The 15,159-nt window shown below is 58.8% G+C and overlaps 1 protein-coding gene across 1 annotated transcript; it reads left to right on the top strand.

Moving 5' to 3' along the window:
* The first annotated feature begins 223 nt into the window (after positions 1-223).
* TIMM44 (translocase of inner mitochondrial membrane 44) lies at positions 224-14,187 on the top strand. Its single transcript, XM_007460616.1, has 13 exons — positions 224-297; positions 2,077-2,178; positions 4,994-5,164; positions 6,160-6,240; positions 6,960-7,109; positions 8,097-8,236; positions 8,531-8,616; positions 9,241-9,333; positions 9,430-9,554; positions 10,927-10,977; positions 12,812-12,901; positions 13,516-13,626; positions 13,953-14,187. The coding sequence occupies exons 1-13, from the start codon at positions 250-252 to the stop codon at positions 14,070-14,072; spliced, it is 1,368 nt and encodes a 455-aa protein (XP_007460678.1). The 5' UTR covers positions 224-249; the 3' UTR covers positions 14,073-14,187.
* Positions 14,188-15,159: the final 972 nt, after the last annotated feature.

Raw genomic sequence — 15,159 nt, 5'->3', positions numbered from 1 at the left:
CTTCCGAAATTCTGCCCTATCAGAGGCCCAGCTCTCTAAGAATCCCCTCCCACTATCAGGCCACGCCCCCATCGTGGATTTCCCTCCACGGTGCCGCCCTCCTTGGGAGCCCTGTCCAGTGATAGGCCTTTCCCTCCCACAAACCCCACCCGCAGGTCTCGCTTTTCCCAGGCCCAGGCCGCACTAGGCCGACGCGGCGGATGACGCCATCGGATGACGCCGCGAAAAGGTCACACGGGATCTTCCAGCATGGCGGCGGCGGCGGCGCTGCGGGGGTGCTGGTGCCGCTGCCCGCGGGTGAGCAGAGTGCGGGGCCGGGGGGGCGGGCTTAGGGAGCTCAGGATCCGTGACCTCCAGGGCCTCGTTCTCCCCAGGCCTTTGACCCCTTCGGCTCTTCCCTGAGCTCGGCGAGAGGCTAGGAGTTTGGTCGCTGGGTCAGCCGAGGCCGGGGCGGGGGCCCCGGAGCGAGGCCTCGGAACGTGGGTCCCGAAGCAAGGCCGGAGGGCGGGGGCCGGGCGTGCCGGGCCGGGAGCGGATCGCCCCTCACTTCCTGGCTGACCCCATGTGTACCGAGGAGTGAATGGTGTCCGTGGTGCTCAGTGGAGAAAAAGTAGCGAGGAAAAGGCAAAAAACCGTGACAGTCACAGCTCACCTTTATATGCCACGTCCCCCTACCAGGAGCATTTCCTGCATCGCCTCTCTTAATCCTCTGAAAGTGTGGGAGGTAGTTGTCGCCCTGGCTAAGAGCCTGGGCTCATAGATGCCCTGGGGGTCAAGGCGTGTAAAGCGGCTTCAGAAAATAGTACTCACGTTGCAGCTGTTTGTCGCTGTTTCACAGGGTAGGAAGCTGGGAACTCAGAATTAACTTAAGCAAGCTGCGCACGGTCTCAAGAGTTTAGTGGGGTGGCTGACCTGGTCCAAAGCTCAGGTCAGTCTGACTCCAGAGCCAGACTCTGGAGGAAGGAAAATATCTCCCAGGAATCTGAGTGTCAGGAGAAAGAAGGTGTTTTTGACTCAGGACTGAGCTTTGTTTTCTGGGCTTGCTTGTCTTTTGAGGCAGGTTTTAAAGGTTGAATGTACACGTGTTTGGATTTGGGCACGTCCCAAGGAGAACCACCCTCAGGTTTGGTCCTGCTGGGGGATTTTTCTCCTCAGTGAGACAACCATCCACTTCTATTTCAGGCTGTTGCTGAAGTCGGTGGCTCCAGGATCAATGGGTGTAGGCATTTCAGAGGAGTAAAACAAGTTAGTTAAACTCCCACGAGTTACTCTTGAGTAGCTATAGGAGAGTGTGGCATCTGTGTAAGTCTGGGGTGTTGCTTAGAGTGACTGGAGACGGGAAGCATGGAATGGGGAGAGGAAGGGCCCAGGGGATGTGGAAATGGAAGAGTGGTTCTATCAGGTCATTGACATCAGTGTACCTGGCTCCGTGCTGGGTGCTAAGGTGTAGCGTTGAACAGGACCTACATGGAGCTTCCCTCATGGAGCTTTAAGTTCATCATTTGGTAGGAGAAGAAATGCTTACCAAAGAGGTGCTGCACATGCGGTTAGCAGCATCTTTGCCCAGGTGATGCCTCTAAGTTGCTCTGCTCACATCTCAACCCTGGACCAGGACATGGTGTCTTTATTCCAGGGTTGTGCCTGGGACAAGTTAGCAGTGTTTACCCCTTGAAGCCCAGGCCTCTGGTCCTCCAAGGCTGGCAGAAGTAGGGTGGGCTGGTGAGAGAAGACGGCTTGCCACCAGCATCGAGTCTTAGCCTGCCCATTTTCAGACTAAGGTGTTCAGCTAGACTGGCATATTTAGCCTTTTTCCACCATAGGTTGGCCTTTCCTAGGACCCATCGGTTTCCCCCACGTTCAGAGGCAGGAGGGTAGATATGGGCCCCAGAGGTGCAAATCGAGTGTCTTCTCTTTCCACCAGATTACACTGGCTTCTCAGAATTTAGGAAGATGGTCAAGCATCTAGCATGGGGCAGACATGTGATAAAAATCGTCAGATGCGTCTCAGACAACCCCGGCTCTTTTAGCGTGGCCTACTTCCTCATCACCGATCTTTCTCTATTCTCCCTCAATTAGAGATGCCTTGGAGGTGGAGTCCATTTTATCTCCAGCCACAACCTAGTGCCACTACCCCATGGTACCTATCAGATGCCCTGGCCGAGTGGAGAGCTGACCCTGGTGAGTGACTCAGGATACAGGCAAGCTGGCAGGAGGGGGAGGTGTGAAAATCAGACCTCGTTGACAGGAGAGAGGGCTGCAGGGTGCTGTCCACACTGCTGGGGGTGTCTGATTGGCAGGCATTCCACATCCAAGGTCTTCCGGAGTTACAGAGCCCAGTGGGCCTGGTCCTCTTGGTATCCCGGGAAGTGCTCGACACTGTTAGGGGTAGGGCTCCTGCCTCACACAAAGTAGCGTGTCTCAGCTCTGATGGCTGGAAGGGCATTCCTCTAACTGAGCTGAAATCCACCTCTCGGTGGCTTCCACGTGTGTGTCCTTCACTAAGCAAGGCTGTGCCCTCTGCTGGGTGACAGCCCTCTGGGCATTTGAGCAGGGTCACCCACCCACCTCCTGGAGCTGGGGTTCCCCAGGCCATATCTCCCTTCCTCTTTATGTTGTTCCTCACAGAGAGCATTTTCTAGAGCTTTTTTGCCCTCCCTGTCATTCCTCTTCAACCACATTTCTGTTGGTTCCTCACCACCATGGGGAAGAAAGCCCGAAATCTCACAGTCTCCAAATCCACGTGCTCAGGCAGCCCACACCCTCCCTTCCCTTCTGAGTCTCATCTCAGCCCTCTAGCCTCAGCATGCTTTATCTCCCACATCCTGTCCTGGGGCTGTTGTGGGCTTGGGACATGCCCTTTGGCGCTTCCCCTTAGTTGTCCAGCCCCGCCCTCACCCCCAGTTGGCAGCCCCGGAGTGCGAGCTGGCGCAGTCCCTGACAGTCTTAGAACTTGGACTTCCCCTGGAGCAAGGCTGGTCGGGGCACATCTGGACCAGACAGCAGCCTGCTGTTGCTAGGCCGGGCCACCGCACCTGTGGGGCAGCACCCAGACTTGCTGCTGCTCTCCCTGGGGCTGGACGGGGACCAGGGAAGCAGTCGCCCCTGAAACTGGTAGGGTGAACCCCCAGCCGCTGCAGCAGACCCTGCACACCGGCAGGAGTGGTGGGAGCAGCTGAGCACGTGCAGCTATTTCCCTGTGACTTACTGGCTCACAGTCAGTCTCTAAGCTTTCTCTTTCCCGAGCCTGCACGTAGTTATACAGGGGGCGAAGCAGGCATCTGCAGCCGGCTGTGTCTGACCCCGAAGCCTGCGTCTCGGGTAGGGCAGTGCCTGGAGCAGGGCTTCACGCCATCTTCTGGCCTCTGGGTGTGTTCGGTTGGGTTTTCCTGTGGGAATTGGAGGGGGGACGCTGAGCTCGGGCTCTCAGAGACTGTGATCCTGTGGGCCAAGAGAGGGAGGTTTGTGCCAGTCCCCAGGCCCTTGGGTGACATGTAAAACCCAGCTGGGGACTCGGGAGTGGCCCCAAGGGAAGAAGTTACCCTGGGCCCAGCAGCCCCTGGAGTAGTGCCTGAGCCGGCTCTTTTGGGATAAGGGGCCACAGAGTCCTTTCAACTCTAGTCCTGGGACGAGGGTCCCTTTGGATGTTGGCCTTTTCCTTGGGTGGGCGTGTGTGAGGCCCCATGAGGATTCCAAGCTGCGCCTGTTTCTCTCACCCCAGCGAGAGAAGGGGCCTGGCATTTTCTTTTGTTTTTTAACAGACTTTATCTTTTTGAGCAGTCTTAGTTTTACAGGGATACTGAGTGGAAAGTACAGGGCGCGCCCGTCAACCTCCTGTCCCCCTCTCCCGCCGGGCGCGCCGTTTTCCTCTGGTTGTACCTCTCGCAGTTAGGGCGGTACATTTGTTAAAGCTGATGAGCCAGTATTGACACATTATTGTTGACTTTAGTCTGTGGTTGACATTGGGTTCACTCTCTGTGTTGTACATTTTATGGGTTTGAACAAATGTATAACGTATCTACCGTTAACAGTATGGTTACAGGGTAGTTTCATTGCGGTAAAAATCCTCTGTGCTCTGTCTGTCCACCCTCCCTCCCCTCCTCCAGCCCCTGGCAACCACCCGGCCTTTTCTTTGCCTTCATAGTTTCACCTTTTCCAGGATCTTAGAGTTGGAATCCTACAGCCTGTGGCCTTTGCAGATTGGCCTCTCTCCTTTAGTGATATGCCCTTAAGGTTCCTCCGCATCTTGTTTTGTTTCTTTCTCGAATTGCGATGTAATTGACATAACATGTCATGTGACTCCTGTATTTTTTTCATGGCTTGATAGCTCATTTCTTTTTCTTTCTTTTTGTTTTTTCTTTTTTCTTTTCTTTTTTTTTTTTTTTTTGCGGTACGTGGGCCTCTCGCTGTTGTGGCCTCTCCCGTTGCGGAGCACAGGCTCCGGACGCGCAGGCTCAGCGGCCATGGCTCACTGCCCAGCCGCTCCACGGCATGTGGAATCTTCCCGGGCCGGGGCACGAACCCGCGTCCCCTGCATCGGCAGGCGGACTCCCAACCACTGCACCACCAGGGAAGCCCAACTCATTTCTTTTTCTTGCTGAATGATATCTTGTCCCACAGTTTACCGCCTGGTGGCTTTTTACTTTGTCTGTTATACTCTTCTAAAAGAGATAACTATTCATTGTGGGGGTTTTTTTGCCTTTTGTTTTGCTTTGTTTTGTTTTCGTTGTTGTTTTTGTCGTTTTGTCCGCACCAAGCAGCTTGCAGGATCCTAGTGCCCCAACCAGGGATTGAACCCAGGCCCTCGGCAGTGAAAGCGCAGAGTCCTAACCACTGGACTGCCAGGGAATTCCCAAATATTGTTTTTATTTATTTTTAAATTTTTATTTATTTATTTATTTTTGGCCACGCCATGCGGCTTGTATTCATTGTTAAACCTATATCAACAGAAAGGAGAAAATGAAAAAATTCTTCGTTTCTTTTACATTCTTTCTAGTCCAAATCCTATTCTTCTGGAAACAGGAAAGGCTTTCTCTCCGGCTTGCTAGATAATATCAAACAAGAATTAGCCAAAAACAAAGAAATGAAAGAAAGTATAAAAAAGTTCCGAGACGAGGCCAGGAAGCTGGAAGAGTCAGATGCGCTCCAGGAAGCCAGAAGGAAATACGTGAGTCCCCTGTGCTTTGAGTCTCCCTGGGCAGTCACACTTGCTCTCAGAGCCAGGAATTCCCTCCCAGTGCAGTGCTGGGGCGGCCTGGGAGTGAGGGGACAGGAGCAGGCCCCCAGCCTTCCAGTTCAGCCGTGAGACTGCAGCCTTCTCTACACACGGCCCAGCAGCACTGACGGGGTTTCAGAGCCCTCTTGACCTGCTGCATCAGGATCTGCATCTCCACGGGTCCCTCGGGCACTAGGTTTGAGATGCGCTGCTCCTGAGGGCTTCTGACTGAAATGGGTAGAAAGTGAGTTGCGGGGCTGGTATAATTATTATATTAATCACCGCCGCCGTCTCTCACGGACGCAGCTGCCAGGTGCCCGCCAGCGGATGGGCTTGGCACCCTTTATTTGTCTGCCCGTGAGGGCTCTGCCTGGCGGCACCCCCATCTCACCCATGGGCAGCTGAGCCTGGTGTTGTGGGCATTTGCCCCAGGCCCCTCGGGGGTTTTGTTCTGTTGGCGCCCCTCCCAGGACATGGGTGACGCCTGTACCCCTGAGTCTCCCCAAGTCACTCGCTTGGATGTAACTACCTGTGAGGGATTCGACCCTGCGGGAGATCGCCCTTCCTTTTCATTAAGGAACAGGAGTGAGCCGAGGGGTCGTCTGGGGGCAGCGCAGGCTGAGCTTGGGGCCGGGTGTTGGGGAGGGGGCAGAGCGGGGCAGGATGACCTTGAGAATGCCCCGCCCCGCCCCCAATATATCACTGGTGAGCATATGGGCAAGATCACCCCCTGCCGCCCAGAGACAGATGCGGGGCCTGGGGCCCTGTGCTCAGGAGGGTCCCTGTCCCAGCCTACAGCCAGGGACCCTGGGGGGCCAGGAGGGGCCGGGTGGACAGGCTGAGGGGGTGAAAGAACGGGGTGTGTCTGGGGAGGAAGGAAGGGACTTCTGAGAAAACGCTTCTTTAGACTGTGTCGCAACACAAAGATACAACATCCTTTACCCTAGAGAACCATCGAATCAGAAACCATGCGGACGGGCGAGGTGATCAGGAAGAAGCTGGGGGAGATCACCGGCACTGTGAAGGAGGTAATGGCCTCCGGACCCCCAAGGCCCCTTAGGGCCTCCGGAGCCCATCTGTCCCTCACCTTTGGCAGAGGAGTTGGGGAGCAATGCTGGGGGCAGCCGGGAGTGAGCAGGCGGGGGAGGCTGCCTGGTCGGGAGGCTTCCGGAATCAAAGTCCAGGATGCCTTCGGGAAGGAGGGAGAGCTCAGACTAACCCACAGGCCTGCGAGTCACCACTTAAGTTAGAAGCCTCTGAACTACAAGCAAGAACAGGAGAAGGGTGAAATGAGGATGTTTTCCTTCCTGCCTTAGGCCAGAAGGAAGCTGGGACACTGCACGCCCCGCCCCCCGGGAGGGTGGAGGTGGGAGTGAGACTCCTAGAGGGCCTGGGATTCTTTCTTTTTGTTGCTTCTCCTGGGCTGGAGAGAGGGGCAGGGCTTTACCTCGAGGCCAGCCCAGCGCGCTGGACACACCTACCTCCCCTTCATGTTCTGACCCCGGGGCTGCTGCTCCTGTGCTGTCCTTCCTGCGTGTTCCAGGCCGGAGCCCTAGGGTCCAGCGCCCCAGAAATCGTAGGCAGCCTTCTGGGGCATGTGCACCCCAGTCTCGGCTCCATGAGCCAGATGGGCTCAGGACACCTGCTCCCGCCCTCTGAAGGCCGGGTCTGCTGTTAGCTCGGGGGAAGCTCCTGCAGGCCCCCACCGGGTGCCACGCCAACACCTCCCTCTTCTCTGTCTCAGTAGAGTCTTGATGAAGTCAGTAAAAGTGACCTTGGCCGGAAAATCAAGGAGGGTGTGGAAGAAGCAGCCAAGACCGCCAAGCAGTCGGCTGAGTCTGTGTCCAAAGGTGGGGAGAAGCTTGGCCAGACCGCCGCCTTCAAAGCCCTCTCCCAGGTGAGCTGGGCTGGGGCTTGTGCCCGCAGGCGCTCTGGGCTCAGCCCCGAGAGACCTCACCGAGGGCTGCAGGGCACACCAGGCCTCAGCCCCTCCTGGCTGAGCAGCCTCGGGCAAGTCACAGCCCCTAGGGAGCTACACATAGCCCGAGGTCAGCTGCTGACACCCTTAGCTCACGTCCAGAACCCAGAGACTGTCGGGCTCTGGGTCACTTGAGGTCCTGAATTCATTCCGTAAATATCACTTACCACACGCTGGGCCCTCTACTGGCCGTGGGGCCTAAGGAGAGAAGGTCCGAGTTCTTCCTCTCAAAGGATCCTGGGACAGGAATGGGGACAGGGAAGGGGCAGGCAGTTCCAAGTAACACATGACAGAAGAACGCTCGGGGAAGGCGCCGGGCCAGGGGAGCGGGCATCACCGGCTTGGGGCGCCCCACGCAGCTAGGTGTGGCCAGAGTGGCTTCAGGGACATCAGAGAGTCCTGGAGGCTATGTGGGGGAGTTTAGGTTCATCCTGAAAGCACAGCCTCCCAGTGAGGATTCCGGCAGCAGCTCAGAGGAGGCCGGAGAGTGTCTTGGGTGATGGAGCCGTGAGGGAAATGGGCTCCAGAGGTTTGCGGAGGTGGGATCCAGAGGCTGGGTCAGCTCGGATGGAGGTGGTGGGGCAGAGGCAGCCTCTCAGGACGCCTGTCTGGTTTCTGGTCCATGTGAAGGAATGTTTCCAGCGAGAGTGTGGAATCGGCCTCAGAATGTGAGGGTCATCTGGGGGCAGCTCTTGGCGGGGGGCAGGTGGGGGCAGAAGTCAGAGCTGGGGTCTCCCCTCTGCCTCTTGCCTCTGCCTCCCACTGAGGCTTGGGCGTGTCCTTGCCCTGCACCTGCGAGTCATGTGACCTTGAGACCTGGGAGGCATGGCCCCGGGGTGGGTCCACAGCTGCTGGTCTGGGGTGTTGGGGAGCCCCAGCTCCCACATGGCCGGCTGTGCTCTGCAGGGTGTGGAGTCCGTCAAGAAGGAGATCGACGAGAGCGTCCTGGGGCAGACCGGGCCCTACAGGCGGCCCGAGCGGCTCAGGAAAAGGAAAGAGTTCTCGGGAGAGAAATTCAAGGAAGAGAAAGTGTTTGAGGCCAATGAGTAGGTACCAGACCTGCCAAGGGGCCCACCTCTCACCACCTCCCTTTGCAGCACCTGCACTGCTGTCCGTTTCCCAGGACCCACAGAGGGTTCCTACCCAAGTCAGTTTGTGGGGTTTCTTTCTGCTCGAGGTTCCCAGGCACCCTGAGAGAACCAGGAGGGGAAGGGTAGGGTGGCAGGAAGGGGGTAAGAGAAGGCAAGAGGCCGGGGTCATCACACCGTCCTGCTGCCCCCTCTCCCTGTGAGCAGAGCGGCTCCCGGGCTGCGCTCACTGGCTTCCCCGATCTTCCCCAGGGAGGCCCTGGGTGTTGTGCTGCACAAGGACTCCAAGTGGTATCAGCAGTGGAAGGACTTCAGGGACAACAACGTGGTGTTTAATCGTGAGTGTTCCCATCTCAGAGAATTGCCTGACAGCAGGCCAGTGACGGACACTTACCGAGTGCTCCCTGAGGGTCGGGCACAAGACAGAGGAGGAGGCCGGGGTCAGAGAGGACCAGTCACTCCCACAGGGTTGCCCAGCAAGTGAGCAGCGGAGCGCAGGCCTCAGGCAGCCTGAGGGGAAGCGCCCAGTACCTCTCGGGCGGCGGGCTACCGCCGTCAGGGCTGGGCCACCACCTTGGCTGGAGCCAGTGTCGTTGTGAGGCAGCCAGGTGCACGCGCCAGCCACCCCCCCATGTGAACGTGGCCTCGACACACCCCCTCACGGGCCAGGAGCCAGCTCAAGGCCCAGAGCTCTCTGCTCAGTCTGGCGCACGTGGCTTCCCAGGCACTTTCAGGGAGCCCTGGCCCTCCTCAAATGAGGATGTCCAGAGGCCTGTGTTCCCTCGGTAGCGAAAGCCGTAGCCAGCAGGGGTGGCACCCGGCGTTCACTCGGCTCCCCTCGGCCCCTGGCGGAGGGGTCTCTGCAGCCTCCCAGGGTCGGCCAGCAGGCTCGGAGGGGGCTGCGATGGAGTGGGTGTGTCTCTCCGGAAGGGGCCCATGACCCCATCCGCCACCCCCGACAGGGTTCTTCGAGATGAAGATGAAGTATGACGAAAGCGACAACGCTTTCATCCGGGCGTCCCGCATGCTGACAGACAAGGTCACAGACTTGCTGGGTGAGTGGGCTGCCCCGGGACCGTCCCCTCACAGCCCGAGCCGGCGGTGGGAGGGGGTCCCGGGCCCTCACCCCACTCCTGGCTCGGCTGCCCCAGGGGGCCTGTTCTCGAAGACGGAGATGTCGGAGGTGCTCACGGAGATCCTGCGGGTGGACCCCGCCTTCGACAAGGACCGCTTTCTGCAGCAGTGTGAGAACGACATCATCCCCAACGTCCTGGAGGTGGGTGTGCGGCTGGCAGGGCCGCGGCCCTGTGGAGAGTTCTGGCAGGGCCACTTGGCTGTGGACAGGGCTTCTGAGCGGAGAGGTGGCTCCAGTGTTGACAGAGGCCTGAGCGCCCCAAACGCCCAGCCCTTATTAGTCAAGCAGCTCGAGAAAGCCAGGCCGCTGTGGTCTCCTGCAGCCCCCGCTGGTCCCTGGGCCAGTGCCCTGACCATTCTTGCCTCGCCCACGGGGTGTGTCTGCCCCAGGGCCTGAGTTTCTCACCCACTGGAGCCTGGAGCCCCATGGCTTGTTTCCCTCAAGCTCTCTTCCTGAAGTTGTTCCCTTGAAGCTGCCAGGGGCCAGGTGTTTGTCTCCCAGAGGCCAGGGGCCTTTCAGGAGTTGGGAGAAGCCAGCTGCTGCTTCAAGGGTGCGGGGGCAGCGCATGACTCAGGGCAGGGAGGCGGGACCAGCACAGCAGCCCAGGGGCCTTTCCTCTCTGGGAGCCCTGAAGCCCATCTTCTGGTCTTCTCGCCTCTCCTTTTGGCACATAAACAAGGAGGAGGCGACTTGCTCAAAGTCACCCTCCTCGAGGCCCGCCCCCGCTGCAAGCTGGGGCTGGAGCCTAGGCATCCTGCAGCCCAGCCAAGCCAGGGGCTGTTGGCACGGCCTTAGTGGGACCGCACACAGCCCATCCAGCCCCGTGAGAAGGTCCGTACCTTCCTCCCGCACCGCGTCTGCCTGGCCCCCTCTCCTGCCTCCGAGTTCCCAGATGCCTCACGACACTTGGCGGGGTTGGGAGGAGGTGAAAGTGTAGCATTTCCCCAAAGCAGCAGCCCAAGCACGGGCGGAATCTTCTGGGCTGAGATTGTCTCAGCCTCCAGATTCCCTGTGGTTTCCCACCAGCATCTCACCACCCCACTCCCCTAAAAATCCACCCTCTCCCTCACCAGATCCAGCCCTGTCTCTGGGTTCCTGTGGAAGCTTCTCTCATTGCACCCTGGGAACCCTACCCTGCACTCCCCCTCTGCCCCGTCCCACATGGACCTGGCTGCCTAAGGCTTCTTCGTCCCCAGGGGAGGTAGAATGCCCTGCCTGGCCTCCTTGGGTCGGTTTCCCGGCCAGGGTGAGAGCTCCAAACGCTGCCACCTTCCTTTTCCTTCCAGCAGGCCGTTGGGACCCAGCCTGGGCTGCCCCGTTGTCACTTGCGGGGGCTCTGCTCCCACTGCTGCAGCCTGGCCCAGTGTCCCTTCCCCAGACTAGGACCCAGAGGTTGGGGCCGGGGGTCTGCAGAGGAAAGGTTCTAACTGGAGAATATTCTCCAGAGTTTACCTGCCTCAAAAGCCCACTCTCATTCTCACACTTTTTTTTTTTTTTGTCTTTCCCTTTTTAGGCCATGATTTCTGGAGAGCTCGACATTCTCAAAGACTGGTGCTATGAAGCTGTAAGTGCTTGCTTGCTTTCCCCTGCTGTTTAGGCCTCAGAAGAAATCACAGTTCAGAGGAGATCTGCTTGGGTGGCTCAGTCCGAGAAGGGCTGGGATGTCAGGGGTGGGGGTGGCTACAGGCTGGGGGCCCAGAGGTCAGGGGGTGGGCAGAAAGGGACGGCGGATAACTCAGAGGGTGCATTCGATGTTCCCTCAGTGCATGGGGGTCGTGGGTGCTGGCCGGCAAGTGGGCTTTGAGGCCCCACAGCCTCCCTTCCCTGGGCCGGAGTTACATCATCGGGCTCATCTCATGGGGGTCGTGAGGATGCTTTGGGGACACAAGGGCAGCGCTCCAGCACATGCAGCGCTGGATGTATTCATGAGCTGTTCTCATTGCAGGATCCTCAAACACATCCAAACAGACATTGATAGATTCCCACCCGGGAAGAGCCGTGTGTCCTGACGAGGCCTGGCTGCTTCCTGGAGTCGGGGCTCTGGGCCCCGGGCCACAGGCTGCGCTGGGCTGCATGGCGGCAGCTCAGGCGTCCTTGGGAGCATGCTGTCTGCACTGCCCCTTCCTGGCAGCCTCTCCATCCCTGTCATCAGGCCACCTCACCCCACCCTGCTCACTCCCTGACCTGTGTCTTCACAGCGTTTGTTTCCCCCCTCCCTCCCCCACCAGCTTCTTGATACTGAGCAATCCAGAGTCTCTTTTGGCTGATTTTATTCTGTACCCAGCTCACAAACAACTTGAAAAAGCAGAGAAGATGTCAGGTTTTCCTGTTAAATACTGCCCTGCACGGTGACTAACCCAACGGGCATTTATGAGTGGTTTGGGTTTTGTTGTTGTTTTGTTTTTTACTTTGGGACCATTAGGATGGAGCTGGTTATCTTTGCCAGCAAGCTGCTGCTGGTGCCCCTGGAAACGCAGCTGAAGTTGCAGCCGCTCACACAGGGGTGTTTTGAAAGTGTCATCTGTAAGAAACCACACAAGATTGGCGCTTTTTTTTTTTTTTTTTTTGTAGTATCTCATGGCTCCCAGATTCTGTCCACTGAGGTATCAATGATAGTACTTGCCCCCAGATGTCTGTGACTGATTTTTTTTTTTTTTTTTTTTCCACTTGGTGGATCAGTTACTTCCATAAAGAGTGGATGCTGTTGGAATGTCTTCTGTCATGGTTGCTTGTTGAGATACAAGGCTGCTGGCTGCTGTGTCCCAGGCCTGGGAGCAGGCACAAGAGGGTTAGGGTGTCGTTTGGGGCACCACTGCCTCCGTAAGAGGAACAGGCTGCCAGTGGCCGAGACCTGCCCACAGGGGCTGGTCAGTGACAAGGCGGTAGACCCAGGCAGTTCACCCCAGAGCAGCCGCGGGGTAGGATGAATCCTAGAAAAAGCGTTTGGTTCCAGGCCAAGATTCACAGTGAGGTGAACATGGGAATGTTCAGGGTCAGCCAGAGAGGCCTCGACTTACCTCTGGGAGTGTATTCCAGATCGCGTTCCTGGAGAATTAACCGGCCTCACTGATTAATACCGCTTTCAGTAGCGTTGATACGGTGCTGTCTTTATAATGAGAGGGCAGTGTGTGATTCGAGCCAGCCAACGGGTGGCACCGGCCTCCCTGCTTGGACCCATGCTCCTGGCATCTGCCACTCCTGGCGCCGCACACCCAGGAGCCGGGAGCCATTTCTGGAAGGTACAAGAGCTGAAAGCCTGAAACCCCATGGTGAGCTCGCCCACAGGGAGCTTCCCGAGACACCGCAACAGCCCCCGGCTCCCCTGCGGTGCAGTGCCTTGGCCTGGCTCGCACGCACAGGTGGCCGGCCATACGGTTGTGTCTGGCTTCTTGTTGCAGACCTACAGCCAGTTGGCCCACCCGATCCAGCAGGCCAAGGCGCTGGGCCTCCAGTTCCACTCCCGCATCCTGGACATCGACAACATCGATGTGAGTGCCTCTTCCGGGGGGCCAGGTGGACCCCAGGGTGGGCAGGGGTGCTTCTCTGAATTGCGCTCAGCTGGGAGGGTTGAGCTCCCCCTCCCTGGAGGAGTTCCAGTGCTTGGATTAAATGACCTCCAGGGTCCCTTTCAGTGGAAGGTTTCCACAGTCTTGCTGTCAGGAATTCTCAGGCAAGTGGTGGCCCAGGGGGTGCTGTTGCCCAGACCCAGGGCCCCCTGAGGCCCCTGAAGCCAGGGCTATCCCTGCACCTTCACTGAGGAGGCTTTGTCAGGACCGCTCAGGCCCCCCACTGGTCTGCTCTGCCACAATCGCCTCAATTTCCTCCCCGTGGGGAGCTGAAGGCACACCCACCACACCTGTGCGTGAGACAGCCGGCTCTGAGCGGCCATTACACGCCTTCACAGCCTCAGTCTGGGGAGCCTGTGTGGGTCCTCAGTGGTTCACATTCTGCCTCACAATTGGGAAGTGCCCGCCCGGAAATGGGCCAGTGGCAGGTGGCAGCCCTGGGGTGCTGAAGCAGGGGTCTGCACCTGGAGGGGGGAGCGGCAGCGAGGGGGCTGGGGACCATTCTCAGGCCTGCCTGCCCTGTTGTGCCCCTGCAGTTGGCCATGGGCAAGATGATGGAGCAGGGCCCTGTGCTGATCATCACGTTCCAGGCCCAGCTGGTGATGGTGATCAAGAATCCCAAAGGCGAGGTGGTCGAGGGTGACCCGGTGAGTGAGCGGGGGAGGGTATGGGGCGGGAACACGCAGTGAGGCCAGTTGAGAGTCAGGGGTTGCGGCGGGCGTGGCAGGGCAGCACCTCGAGCTGGGCCTGGCGGAGGGTAGCTGATCTCTCCGGTTTGACCAAGTCCTGAGTTACAGCCTCTGTCCCTGCCTCTGCTCTGGACCCCAGACCCAGGCCGACCCCGCAGCACCACTCCCTGGTCCCTCCCAGTGCCCTGTGCTGGCAGCGTCTCTCTCCGTCCCCTGCGCTTGTCCTGGAGTGGGTGCCGGGCTCGCACCCTGCTTTCAGCCCTCACCCTTCCCCGATTCTGCAGGACAAGGTACTGCGAATGCTGTGCGTGTGGGCTCTCTGCCGAGACCAGGGCGAGCTCAACCCCTATGCGGCCTGGCGGCTCTTGGACATCTCCGCCTCCAGCACAGAGCAGGTCCTCTGAGCGCAGCAGCCACGAGTGGGGCCTCGGGGCTGGATCGTCACTGCAGACACACGGGGGACTGGTGTCCACCTGCAGCAACTAGACCTCTGGGGACAAGACTGTCAGCTGTGCCCCCGCCGTGCCAGGACTGCTGCAGAGCTAGCGGGATGCGGCGGGGAGGGGAGGGGCTGCTGTGCACAACGCCAGCCCCAGCGCCACCCCTCTGCCCCATGGGGGCTGCTCGGGCCATGGGCACCCAGGCCACGGGCAGTGCCCAGAGGCCCCCAGCCCAGGGGTACCCTCCCAGGACCCAGTGGTGCGGTCTGGGCCCACTGGCTACATCAGCTAGGCCGTTTCAGCCTTTTTTTTTTTTTTTTTTTTTTTCACTGTGGTGGGAGTTATAACCTCCTGCCTGAACAAAACCTCCTTTTTTTTTTTTTTTTTTTTTTAACAGTGCCCTTATTATCCTATACATACGCAGAGATTTGGAAATAATAAAACACCAAAGTGCAGGAGAGCAACCTGGGTAGTCCAAGGTGTCTGTCACTGGGGTCGGGGGAGCTGGGACGGGGGTGGGGCAGCCCAGTGGTCATGGGGCGGCTGTCATGGTCACTGAAGGAACTCTAACAGAAGAGGGGGAGGACTCACCTGGACGGGATCCTGCCCACCCTGAGTATGTTGTCGGGCCGGGGGAGGGGGGGAGGAAGGAGACTGGAAAAGCTACGGAGGTTTTTAGTGACCTGAATGGGGTCTCTTGAGGGTTGGTGTCCCCGAGGCTGGAGGACCTTAAGCGCCTGTATGAGTTTTGGGGGCACTGGGATCCCCCAAACAGGGAGTCAGGGGTCGGTGTTGCAGAGAATGGGGTTGTGGGAGCTTAAGTGGGTGGTTTTGGGGGGGTTGCCTGTGGGGGTGGGAGGGCAAGGCCCTCGATGCTCATGGTTCTTTGGGGCCGGCGGTCTCTCCGGCGCCTCTGGGCGGGGCCCGGTTCTCCCGGAGGACGGGGCGGGGTCGCGGGCCCGAGCGCCGCTCCCTGCGCAGCCTCCGCCCCCCGCGGCGGCCCCGCCCCCGTCGCCATGGGAACAGCCGCGGCGGCCCGGCTGGCGCGGAG

This window comes from Lipotes vexillifer, unplaced genomic scaffold (genome assembly GCF_000442215.2).
Source record: "Lipotes vexillifer unplaced genomic scaffold, Lipotes_vexillifer_v1.1 scaffold1011, whole genome shotgun sequence".
NCBI lineage: Eukaryota > Metazoa > Chordata > Mammalia > Artiodactyla > Lipotidae > Lipotes > Lipotes vexillifer.
The sequence above is the reverse complement of the archived record's forward strand: the minus strand, read 5'-3'. Positions and strand labels throughout refer to the sequence as shown.

Coding starts and splice junctions, on each gene's coding strand:
- TIMM44 (XM_007460616.1), top strand. CDS start 250: ATGGCGGCGGCGGCGGCGCTGCGGGGGTGCTGGTGCCGCTGCCCGCGG. Junction 7,110..8,096: donor CCTTCAAAGCCCTCTCCCAG/GTGAGCTGGGCT, acceptor TGTGCTCTGCAG/GGTGTGGAGTCCGTCAAGAA. Junction 12,902..13,515: donor TGGACATCGACAACATCGAT/GTGAGTGCCTCT, acceptor GTGCCCCTGCAG/TTGGCCATGGGCAAGATGAT.